The following is a 12,639-nucleotide window of genomic DNA, read 5'->3' as shown; positions in this document are numbered from 1 at the left end:
CTATGTAAATAATTTAAATAAAAAGGATGGTTATATATAAAAATCATTCATTGTAGTGTTTCAGCAACGATTAAAATCAGCTGAAATTTTTATACTAGAAGCCAAATAACTTGTAACATCCATTTAATAAACTGTTTTGCAGCCATCAAATTTTTTAAGGATGAAAACTAAAGACATTTTTTAAATTCTTAGCATATAATGAGAAAAATGGATACAAATGTCATATGATTGTGGAAAAATATCTATGCACATAGGCAATTACTGGAGAGGAAAGGTGGGTGAAATAATTCTCTAATAGCAAACTAGATACGGATGACTTTACTTTTTCAAACTATTTCTAATTTTTTCTTTTCTTTCTCTTTATTTCAGAAAGAAAAATAAAGTGGGTTAGAATGAATAATGGTTGGTCACAGTACCAGGTTCTGTGGTGTCTAATACCAGATTTTTAGTACTTTCAGTTAGAATTTTAGTCAAAAACAAGAAAAATGAAGCTAACTTGAGGCTTAAATTAATCTAGCAATTTAGCAATGTGGTGATAATATCAAACTGTCTGAGAATGCTTTGGACACCCTGCACTCGGCTATGCTGAGGGAGCACTCAGTCTGCCCCTGGCTTCCTGGCACAGGTGCCTGGTGTGTGGTAAGGAACCTCTTGGCTCTCTGTGGCCCTGGAATATCTGTGCTCTGATCACCAGACTCCTGTGCTTTAAAATGCAGTTGTTGGAGGGGTTATTACAAAGGCCATTTCTTTATTCTTTCACTTTCTGTCTTGTCCCAAATATGCACAGAATAATTGTCTATGCACTATTTTCTTTACAAATGACAATTATAAAATATACTCTGGCTATTCTATACTTCTTGCGAAACTACAACCAGATAGAAACTCAGAGAAAGGAAATAAAGTCGCCCACTCCATTTTCCTAGCACTTGATTACAAGAAGCCAAACCAGAGCCCCCTCCTAAACCTTTCCCTGGTCACTTCCCAAGCTCTGTGCAGGTCCCCAATCTTGGACTTGGTCTTTCTCTAGGGAACACTGGGGTGAGCCAGGGTCAAAGGGGAAACTTGCATTTAATTTCTGTGACTTCAGTCTTAGACTTTTCAGCGCAGACAGTGAGTAGCACATGGTAAGCTGCGGGCTTTGGAAAGTAGTCAGCTGCTCTGCCCTTCCGCACTGCCTATTCTTCCCCCTCTGGGGCAAGGGCAGGTTCTGAAAAGCTGAGTATGTTCAACTAGACATTGATCTGCAGGATTCTGTGGCCCTGCAGAGCAGCACGACGTCAGGAGCAGTGAGAGGAGCAGCAGTGCCGGTGATGGCAGAGCCCCATCTCCCTCAAGCTGGACGGGTCTGGGCTCCTGCTCTAGGCTTCTGCCAGGCCCAGAGGGACACTTAGCACATAAACTGCAAGAGTGACAAGGGTGCCTCAGCCTTGCACACTGATTCAGGGCATCCTAAGAGTTTGGATTGTGAACCTCTCTTCCATGCATTTTATCAGACTTGCCTGTGGCATCCTGGTACACACTCTGCTCTCTCTGGGGGCTAGGTGAAGGGATTCCTGGTTTTTAAGGGTGAACCAAAATAACAACATACACGGTAACTCAGATGCAGGGTGTGTGTGTGTGTGTGTATGTGTACACATGGGGTGGGTAGGGTAGAGGCACCAGCCTGGAATGCAAGTGTGTGAGCTTTGGACTTATGTATTCATTCATGTATGTGTATTCAGTGCACAAATTTTGCGGAGCTCCTAACATGTGGTCACCATTTTGGGCACGGAAAATGTGGAGGTAAACAGAGGAAACCAGGTCTCTGCCCCGAAGGAGCTCATATTCTGGAGGGGAACAGTAAGCACAGAAAGTGGTCCAGACGGGGCTTCTAGCCCAGCTCTGCTGTGGCGCAGCACATGACAACCAATGCCTGGCTTTGACCTCACTGAACCTTCATCTATTACATGAGGTTAAAACTGACTTGAGGAACGTCTGAAGGCTTAGAGGCAAAGCTCCTCTCAAGGTTATGTTGTGCAGATGCTGTAGTGAGTGCAGGGGCCCTGTGGGGTTTAGACTCTGGTTGGCTAGGTGTGTGGGATGTGAAGGGAAGAAGACGCACAGAACCCCCAGGCAGCCCCACAGTGGAGCGAACCCCGTGCCCTCAGCAGAGAAGCTAGCTGAGGTATGCAAAGCCTTATGCACCAGTTGCTTTTCCTGCCACATAGCAAGAGAAACAAAAGCAAACAAATGAAGCTAAATTGAGTTCAACCTAAGCGTCTTCCTGGGTGAAAGGAGCGTGAGCTATGTACAAGTGAGGCCAAAGACAAGATGTTGAGGGTTTGCAGAAAGAGTCTTCATTCTCGAGTCTGACTCCATTCAGATGCTCTGCAGAGATAGGATCTTTATCATGTTCTTGTGCAGTTCACAAAAATGTGACAAAGTTTAATAATGTAGGTTCACTCAGCCATTTAACAAAATGTTAATTAAAATGGATGCTGAAATACAAAGATGATAAAGCCTCTGTGCCCTCAAGAATCTCCCAGTCTGGCAGGGGAGACAGACATGCAAGTTACTATAAGGCAGCAGGAAGGAACATGTGTCGGGTATCTTGGGAGAACAGAGGAAGGAGCAATCAGCGTGGCCGCGTTAGAGAAGATGGCATTGGAGTCGATGCTCATGTTGTCCAAGATAGTCCCTAGGATACTGGAGAGATTCATGCTGTTGGACAGTGGGCAGTGGCTTTTATTCTCAGTATTCTCTTGTTTTAATATTTGCAGCCAGCAGACACAGTTGACCTTCTCGTCTTCAGTAGAACACAGAACACATTGTGTGCAGTTGTCGAATATAATTGGTCTAAACATTAGTTAATTGGCTTTGACATCATTTCTGAGGGTCCTTATTTTTAAAAGTGCACAGTGGCATTTAGAAGAACCTGTCACAAAGCTGTTTCCTGATACCCCAGTATAAATAAGAAGTTCTGAACTTTGATGTTTGATCAGTATTGACTTGATTCTCTACAAAAATGTGGACAAAAATATAAAATGGAGAAATATAAACTATCAAAGCCTTGGAAAACTGTATACACGCTTACAAGATAAGACCAGGCAGAGAGATAGTACAGAGAATATGCAAGGCGAAAGAACCTATGAAAACATGTGTTAAAAGGGCAAGGTTGGTTTGAGCTTCCTAGAGGCTCAAGCAAGAACAACTTAAAATCCTTGTGCCGGTCACCCTGTTTATATCAGGGGGGTTGAGGGACATTTTGTTTTCTCAGGAAGTAGAACCAAAGGTTTGCTTTTTCTGAAAAGAAGTTTTAAATGTGTTTCTACATTAAGAGAGATTTAAAGAATATGGACCATGGCGAAAGTATAAATGAAATGGCAAATGTTAAGAGCCCAGCTTTCAAGGCTGACCTGAATTCAGATTCTGGCTCTACAACTTACTGGCTCCCACGTTAAGCAAAGTTTTTACACTTCAAAGTCCTTATCTGTAAAATGAAAGGCAAAAGTGCCAGTTTCACAGCGTTGGACTGGAAGAGCTCAATGAACTACTCCTTGAACACTGTTTAACATAATTTCTGGCTCTCAGTGTACAGGTACGGTAGTAATTCAAACAGATTCTGTCCTTTGTTAAGGGGAAAGCATGTCTGTCTCCCATGTCTGTGACCTCAGAGATGTTTATTCCTATGCATGCTTATTGGAGCAGATATCATTAAACTTGTGCAAAGGTGCATATGATGATAAACGCAAAATGGTAATGCCTAACAACCAGGTAGAGAGTGATGAATCTGAGGGAGAGACGAACAAAGCAAATGCGCTCACATCTTGACTGTCTTATTTCTTGAAGGTGAATGATTCAAACTGTGACCAAGAACTTCTTTCCCTCCTCCTGGATGCCAAGCTGCTAGTGAAGTGTATCTCCACGCCCTACTACCCGCGCATCATCCACCACCTTTTGGCCAGCCCCCAGCAAGGACGCTGGGATGCCGAGGAGCTGGCCCGACACCTGCGGGAGGCCGGCCACGATGCCCAGGCTGGGTCACTCCTTCTGGCTGTGAGGGGGACTCACCGGGCCCTGAGAACTTTCAGCACAGCCCTCCATGCAGGGCAGCACTGGGTGTGAGCAGCCTTCCTGTGGCATGTGAGCCCTTGTGAAAAGCGCGTCCAGAGCTGCATGCTGACCCGACAGCCACACGCGTGCCTGTGATTATTCTCAGTGATTCCAACAAATAAAGATATATATAATCATGTGCAAACTGCCATGTTTTTAAACATTTTTTTTCTTTTTTATACCAACTACTTAACATACTTCTTTCTTATTGACTACAAGAGTCCTTCTGCCCTCCTTTTGAACCTACCTTATCTGGATAGAATACAGTTAAAGAAGTGTCTAAAACTGCAATTCAGAACTTAGATGTGGTGGTGGGTAGGGTTGTGCTGGAGAGGGAGAGCGTGTATGTAGAATGGCTGCTGGCTGGGGCAGGTGTTGCCAGGTGGAGGAAAGGTGGCCCTGGAATCCAGTCTCCTTGGCGATTGTTCCACTCCTCCGAACCTCAGGCTGTCATGTGTAAAGATAAGGGTTATATTATTTATCTCATAAAGTTGTTGAGTATATATGTGAGGTTGTGTGTCAAGAGCTGTCAGATACACAGTGGGGGCCCGAGAAATACCAACTCCCCTTCTGCCTCACTGGTGGTACAATACATGAATTGTGCTTTAAGGCCATAGAGATGATCAGTAGTAAGACACGATGGGTGTTAGAGGCCTCCACAATTTATCTTATCAACATATAAGACTGACACATTTGTATGTCCATAAAACCTACAGGGGGTGTCTCAGTGTGAAAAATCTACCTCTGGTCATCTCCGCATTGCTCTGGCAGAGCCAGCAGGCTGAATGTGCTCCCTGTGGGTCTCTGACATATGGCCTGTTGGGAGCCCCATCTCCCCACCATCATCATCATCACATTTCTGCTCTTCTACATGCAGCTGCAATCCTCTGACAAAGTTCTTGATCATCTTTGGAGGCGATTTATTGCATAATAGCTCTACCCCAAAACTGAGTTCTTTGCCCAAACCTCCAACAGCTCCTGAAATTTGGGAATGCCTTACACAAGGCTCTGGCCTACTTCAGAGAAAAGGGGACAGCATATTTCAACTCAGGTAATATCTGTCCAGACAGGCACATAAGGCCATAAAGCCTCCCTAGAACTCTGATGGCAGCAGCTGTACCCAATGGCATTGACCAGGCCACTCCCAGCACGCATACCCACCTGGAACTTAGGTTTTCACCAGCCTTACAGCTAACCTCCACCATTCCTGGTGAGTGAAAACATAAAGTGAGCAGTACTGGGAGATAATAATCTGCTTTAACACAATCTCTCCAGAGATCTTTGTCATCAAATTGCAGTATTACGGTCTTGGTTAGTGTGACACCTGAAGTTTACAGAACACAGCCCCAGAGGGCAGAAGGTCAACAGTGAGTGGTGGTTCTCCATGTTCCCAGGACCCAACTCTGCAATGCTTGTGAGGACAGGATTCCCTCATGCAAACGACATTGCTTTGACTGATGCGTGTCTTCAATCACCAGAAGCCAAATTTGCATGGACTAAATGGTTTCTATGGGGCAAAAAAGAGCAAGAAAAAGCAAAATACAAGGAATTCAGTCAAGACTTATATCAACTGCATAAATATTTTAGACTATCGAGTTAGTATTTATGTTGCTGTTTGGCATGTTAACCTTAAACACTAGATGAAGTAAGAAAATATGTTGTCTTTTTACTGTGGAAAGTTGCTATGAGTTATCCCAAACCTTTCTTTTTGAAAACAAATCAAAATAAGAAAGGGCTTCACGGGCCCTCGCTCACACTCAGATTCTGTTACTTTGCTTCCTGGGAAGGAGACCCAAGGGTGAACCAGTGTAAGGAGTGAGCCTTTGGTATCAAATTTCTTAGTTATGAGCACTGTGAGGCCTCATCCCTCTGAGCCTCAGTTTTCCCGTCCATTAATAGGGCTAATAATGCCTTACAAAGTTACTAATGAATAACTAGTAATTTTCTCAAAGTCACACAGCTAGTAAGTAATGGAACCATGGTGCAAACTCAGATACCCAGCCCTGGGCCGCCCTGCTGTGCTGACTCCCACATCATAGTGCTTCTCCGTTCATCTGCTGAGGAACCCAAATGAACCGGGCAGGTTTCCCCAAGGGCACTGGGTGGCACTCTGCTCTATTCTCCATCCCTCCATTCATTCATGAACTGACAATATCATTGTAAATGGAGGGAGTGACATGTCCCCTCACTTCTCCCAGCTGTCTGCTGCAGTCCCAGCCTTCCCAAGGGTGGAGCACACGTCCGTCATCTTCTCTCTTCTCCAGAGCTATAATACTGAAATATCCAAATGCCCCTGTTTCTCACAGAAGGCCTAGGGGCCTTCATTCAAACCTTCCCTAGTACCCCAGACTTCCCAGAAGATGTCTAGATTCGATCACCATTAACATTGTCTGTATTCCTATTACCATTATTACTGTTGTTATTTTGGCATCACTTAGCTTACTAAAGGAAGGACAGTCAAAGCCTTCTAAAGTGTTACTATCCACTTTGAAGGCCATATGAACCAGTGGTGATCAATCCTGACTGCATATTAGAATCCCTCAAGGAGAAAATAAAGCAGATTGATGCCTAAGTCCCTCGCCCTCCTTCCACTCTGACTGGTTAAGTCAGATGTGGGGTGTGGGGGCAGGTGACACTGAATCACAACCAGTCGGGAGAAATGGATTTAGGCCACTGGGCCGTGTCTCTGCCCACTTGCCTTTCAAGGTCCAAACGTGGCCCATTTTCTGCTGACCAGTTCCAGTAGGGCAAGGTTTGCTGGGAAGGGAGGCTGCTGCAGTCCTTGGCTCTAGAAGTGATCTGTCAACTGCAGTCCCTTTCCCCAGCTCTCATGCATGAGGGTGTGCAGGAGAGCTGGCTCTAAAAAGAAGGGGTCCAATTTTAAAAAGAAATGAACAGTACCCGTTGCTTTTTTAACCTGTGGCTATATTTAGATCTGGAGTTGAGGTTGTTTCCCCGAGTCAGCTCCCTTCCCGGAGTCAGAATAGCAGCAGCCCCATAGTACAGGATATGTTAAGTTTCCCCCTCACCTTGAAAACTGGGTCTTATCTTTTTGGAAAGAAAACTCATTATGCTAAATGTAACAAGAGAGCATTCAAATGGAAGTTCACTGTGTTCTTTGGAGAGAGGCTGCATTTTTCTCCAGTTAACTGTAAACGCAGCAGCTCAGGACTCTAATTTAGCTCCAACAGCTGGGGATTCAGTATCTTCCTAATAACTCCAAACTCATTATAAGCTGAAGATGGCTTACACACTGAGAAAATAGGAAAATAGACTAATGGGTGTTTCAGGGCTTGAAAGGAAGGAAAGGAAGCTTCTTGTTTGAGTACCTGTAGTGTAATTTTCTCTCCACCAGTTCTGGTAGATAAGAAAAAGAAGGCTTGGTTTCCTTTTGTTATAATGAACCCAGAGTTCTTAGACTGTAGACTTTCACTGCAAACTTGAGAATCTTAAGTGTTGCAACCTGGTCACAGTCTTGAGCAGGAATTGTGTGCATCAAACTATTGCTAGGAAAATGCAAAATAACTCTGACTTTGATGCTGGTGTTAGACTGCTGGAGAGTGAGTTTCTCTCCCCAGTGGCTGTCAGAGTTCGGGAAGGCTGCTTCTGGGCACAGGGTTCAGAAACCAGAGCCTTCAGTATTGGAAGGTAGCGAGGGAAGCCATAGGCTGTGTGACTCTAACGACCCTGAGAAGTTGTGAAGGGGTTGTCCCGATGCTTAGCCAGCCAATGGCAGGGGGCCAGATTGGAATTTTTACTCTGCTGTAAGTAACCCTCAGCCAGAGGGAACTCCGCTGCCTTGGCAAGCCAGGTGACTGCTGCTGAGGCTGCCTGGGAAAAGAGAGCACTGGACTGAGGTTGGGGATCTGGGTCTGAGAGCCGGCCCAGCCAATTTATGACCTTGGGCAATTTCATTTCTGGCTTTCTCTGTTTTCTGTTCACTCCTCATTGTTGTGAGACTCAAATTCAGTAGGGGCTTCCACCAGTGCCCGGCAGAGCTGCAGGGTGAGAGAGCCCCAGAAAGCCAGAGAAAGCAGATCATCTGAGTTTTGCGTGGCCAGCAAATAGACTCTAAATTCCTAAGGCAACATCACTAATCTCCCTCTCATGCCCTTTCTTTTGAGGATTGAATGATTGAATCGTTAAGAACTCCCTGCTGTGCCTGAGCTGCCTGAGTGATCAGGACCCTCAGAGCTATGCCTTTCTGGAAAGGAGGCAGCCAGTTGACTTGCAAACCAGGAGACACTGCCATCCCAAAGCCTGCCCTTCAAGTTCCTCCAGCTTCGAGCAGAGAAGCAGGCCAGGGGTTCTCTGCCCAGACTCCAGTGGTGTAGAAGCTGCCTGGTGGCTGGGACAGAAGTGCCCCACAAACACTGCCAGGGTCGCCCTTAGAAGAGGGATGAACTTTTTCTTCTGGGTACCCGAAGTCTCTTCCTTTCCCTTTGTCCAAGTTAGTCCTACGATTTACAACTTTCCTTTTCCCAGGACGTGGGAAAAGGCATCCTCCTGGCTTTTGGTAAATTTGCTTATAGCTCATTTTTATAACACTTTTATGTGAACCAGAAGATATTTTGTTCTTCACTAGGCCTAGCAATAAAAGTAATATAAGCTTCATATATTAAGCACCTGTATGTATACAAGGACTCTTAGACACATTAACAGCCACCAACCACTTAAGCAGGGAAAGTAGATAGTACCCTGCTTTTATTTATGAGAAAACCAGCTTGGAGGGGTTTAATTAACTTGACAAAGGTCTCCTGAACAGGGAGAATCAGGATTTGAACTCATGTCAATCTGATTCCAAAGCCCAGCTTTTGCACAGTTCCACCCTCCTTGAGGATTCTGGCTGTGTGCGCCCTCCTGTCTTCATGGGTATGCACTTTGATAAAGGAGAAGCGACCAGCCAGAGGGCCAGCAACCCGCCGTCTTCTCGTGTAGAACACAGAATACAAAATAGAGCCAGGATCTGTCCTACAAAAGAGAAGTTCTCTGAAGCTTTTCACTTTAACGTCTTATCAAAGTGGAAGTTTTGTCATCTTGAGCTGGAGAAGGGATGTTTCAATTCAGGAAAAAAAAAAAAAAAAAAAACACATCTAACTCCAGGTGGCCTCACACGCTTGCTAGAAATTCCAGTTTTCCGTGTGCTAACAAAGCTCAGTCAGGATGCCACAACTGAATCTCTTCAAACTAACCCTGGATAGAAAATGGGAAGAGATTGGTCAGTGGAGATTCCCTTTGTGAGGGTGCATGAAGTCAGAACCTGGTGGGTTGAGCCACTCTTAGAGGTTGCTTGGTCCAACCTCCCCATCTTTCCACCCTCTTGGGACCATTTGTTTGCTTCAGTTGCTCTGGGAGGTCCCCGGGCTTCTGCCTGCAAGTTGCTCACAAATCAGCTCCTTAGGGGCTGGAGGCAACTTCAGTTGATTGAAAGTTCCTTCTTCAATGAGCTGAGATTATCTTCTCCCCACCACGGGGTATCCCGTTAGGCCTCCCTGCTGCGCTCATTTGAGGGGGATCCCACTGGAGCATCACTGAGCCCTACTGTCATCACTGGCCAACCCCGATGGGTCAGGCCAAGTCCTGTCTCCCTCACTTCTTTCTTTCTTTCCTTCCTTCCTTCCTTCCATTAAATCATAGCTGTGAACATTAATGTAATTATGGGGTACAATGTGCTGAGCCCCTCTCTATACTATGGTGGGAACTGAGCCCCACTCAGATCCCACACTTCCTACCTGGACTCCTTACCTCACGCTTCTCCACTATAGGGCCCGCTCCCTGCAACCATCAGAAAGATCTTTTTAAAGCAGATATCTGATTCTGTCATCCCCCAGTGTGAAGCCCTTTAATGGCTCTCCATGGTTTATCCAGCAGTCTTCTTAGATTGATAATCAGATCCTTTTACATCCTGTCTGAACTGGTGGCTACTTACACGTAGCATGCACCATTCTAACGGGTAATTGTCACAACAACCTTATTGCTAGATTTTTAAAAATGCATTTTATAGAGCATTGTGTGAGACTCAGAGGTCAAACAGTATCTATCCCCAAATCATACAGCCAGTAGGTGGCAGAACTGAGATTAGAACCTGTGGCCTCTCAGACACAAACTCCTGCTGGACTGTTTCCATGTCTGAAGCAAAGTGTGTATGTGTGTGTGTGTGTGTGTGTGTGTATCACAGAGAGAGACATTGTGGCAAAAAACGCACAACATAAAACTTACCATCTTAATCCTTTCTTAGTGTACCATTCAGTAGTGTTAAGTCCATTCACATTGTTTTGCAACCAATCTCCAGAACATTTTTATCTTGCAAAACTGAAACTCTATACCCCTTAAGCAAAAACTCCGCATTCTCCCCTTCCCCAGCCCGGCAACCAGCATTCTGCTTTCTGTCTCTACAGAGTGGATGACGCCAGGTGCCTCACAGAAGTAGAATCAGTGGATCACTCAGTGGTTCACCTTTTGTGTCTGAAACACATAGCAGAGCGTCCTCAGGGTCACCCATGTTGTAGCATGTAACAGGATTTCCTTTGTTTTTAAGTCGGAATGTTATTTCATTACACACACACACTATGGAGGTCTATTGTGTACATATTCATAGACATCCGTACACATATGCACCACATGTGCACACCAGTACAGTAAGCCTAGTTCCTGAGGTTGACCACCCCTGTCTGTTGACCAGCTTATTACAGTCTTTGGGGTGGTCAACTTACAGAGGGGTTCTACTGTATTTATATACAGGATATACATTTTGTGAGCAGTGATCAGCATCATAACATCTAACTGTTTACAGCCTTCATCTGTTCCAAAACATAGTGTTGTTCCAGGACAAGCTCTGCCAGCCCAAATGTTTTAGGGTCTGGGTAGTATAGGCTCAGCCATGATTAACAATTAAAGCCCTAACTAAATCCACAGGTGACAGCTGAGCTGGCAAACTCCCAGGCCATTAGCAGTGGGAGCTCGCACCCCGAGTGAAAGTCCTATGGGTGCACACCTGGGTGTGACCGCTGCTGTGGTCCAAGCCCCTGTGACAGATTCTTCAGGGAGGCTGCCATGGTAGACCTGGGTCTTCAAGACTCCCTTGAAAAGGTGCACTCAGATTTGCAGAATTGTCCCAAGTAAGAGGGGCAAAAGGATGGACTCACAGGGGTGAAGGGGGTGATGGTGAGGACAGAAGCCCCAGGGAACTGGTGAACAGGTAAGGCCCGAGGGCCACACTGTTCTCGTGAGCCTAGTGACAGGCTGGCTGCTGGCTTGGGAGAGAGCTGGCTTGTCTCTTCCATTCTTCTCTTCCTACAAAGGTGCTTGAAAAAATATTAAAGCATTTTTTTTTTAAATCAGAAATGGTTGTATGTTGAATTTTATCAAGTGTACTTTCTTTTTTTTTTTTTTGAAGGTTTCAAATGTACTTTATTTCAATAATGCCATATTTTAATGGGTACACAGTGCTTTTACTTGGCATCAATTATGAGTTGGTTCTGACACAATTCAGTATTCCACCAGCTGGGATGATTACTGATCTCTCCATTCCTTTGGGGTGACTCTGCCAACAGGGGACAGGTTCCATTCTATTCCAATTTGTGTCACTGCATATGTCCATACAGCAATACAGAAAGTGGCTCCACTAGCTAATACAGCATTACCATATTTATCATGAAAATCAGGTGTTCGTTTCTGGTGGCTCGCCCTTGCCATTGTTTGCTGAATGTATCGAACTTGGAGACGAGTTAGTGCGTTCTTGGCCAAGAAAAACATCGTGAAATTGAAAATGGAACTGCAGCAATTCCAGGTGATAGTTCGGTGCAAATTGACTTCAGATCCTCAAGTGTACTTTCAATGGAATAATCTTACTAATTCTTTTTAGACCAATTGAAGAGATGAATTAAATTAATGACTCTCAATATTGAGATAATGACTCTCGCTTATTCTCAAATTTTTCCATTTCTGAAATAAGATACGGGTTTTCTGGTGAACCATTTGTTTAATATACCACTGGATACAACCACGGTATTTTATTTTAAAATTTTACATTTTTCTCATAAGGGGCGAGACAGGCTTGTAGTAAATAGGTGTCTGTGCACAAACACGGTCTCTTCATCAAGTTCTGAGATTTTAGCTTAGCCTTATCTAGCTCTTTTTAACAGGAAAAGCATTTTCCATGCTTTAAAATAGGTATTCTAGTGTGAGAATTATATTTATTTATTTATTTTGAGACAGAGTCTCACTATGTCACCCTTGGTAGAGTGCCGTGGCATCATAGCTCACAGCAACCTCAAACTCTTGGGCTTAAGTAATTTTCTTGCCTCAGCCTCCCAAGTGGCTGGGATTACAAGCTCCTGCCACAATGCCTGGCTCTCTTTTTGTGGCAGTTGTCATTGTTTAGCAGACCCAGGCTGGGTTCAAAGCTACCAGCCTGGGTATAAGTGGCCAGTGCCCTAACCACTGAGCTACAGGAGCCACCCTATCTTTAAAGTTTGAAAAAACTTATTCAAAACCATTTTGACTCAGTATCTTTTATGGAGTTAATTATTTGATAACTTTTTTTTT

At 44.6% G+C, this 12,639-nt stretch overlaps 2 protein-coding genes across 3 annotated transcripts in view; one reads left to right on the top strand and one right to left on the bottom strand.

Annotated features, from left to right (window-relative positions):
• Positions 1 to 4,231, top strand: part of NBAS (NBAS subunit of NRZ tethering complex) — a 408,191-nt gene extending 403,960 nt beyond the window's left edge. For both annotated transcript variants that reach the window (XM_053587868.1, XM_053587869.1), the window contains one exon: positions 3,829 to 4,231. In XM_053587868.1, coding sequence (XP_053443843.1) covers positions 3,829 to 4,104 — 276 coding nt within the window. In that variant the 3' untranslated portion in view covers positions 4,105 to 4,231. The remainder of the gene's footprint in view (positions 1 to 3,828) is intronic.
• A 7,254-nt stretch (positions 4,232 to 11,485) lies between these two features.
• Positions 11,486 to 11,907, bottom strand: LOC128583909 (cytochrome c oxidase subunit 7B, mitochondrial). The gene has a single exon (XM_053588561.1). The coding sequence runs from the start codon at positions 11,845 to 11,847 to the stop codon at positions 11,605 to 11,607; it is 243 nt and encodes an 80-aa protein (XP_053444536.1). The 5' UTR covers positions 11,848 to 11,907; the 3' UTR covers positions 11,486 to 11,604.
• Positions 11,908 to 12,639: the final 732 nt, after the last annotated feature.

The sequence above is a fragment of the Nycticebus coucang genome, chromosome 4 (assembly GCF_027406575.1).
Source record: "Nycticebus coucang isolate mNycCou1 chromosome 4, mNycCou1.pri, whole genome shotgun sequence".
NCBI classification, from domain to species: Eukaryota; Metazoa; Chordata; class Mammalia; order Primates; family Lorisidae; genus Nycticebus; species Nycticebus coucang.
Note: the sequence above shows the minus strand (reverse complement) of the source record. Positions and strands in the feature narration are given on the sequence as shown.

Bases quoted from the DNA above. Each gene is read 5' to 3' on its own strand.
- LOC128583909 (XM_053588561.1), bottom strand. From the start codon at position 11,847: ATGTTTTTCTTGGCCAAGAACGCACTAACTCGTCTCCAAGTTCGATAC.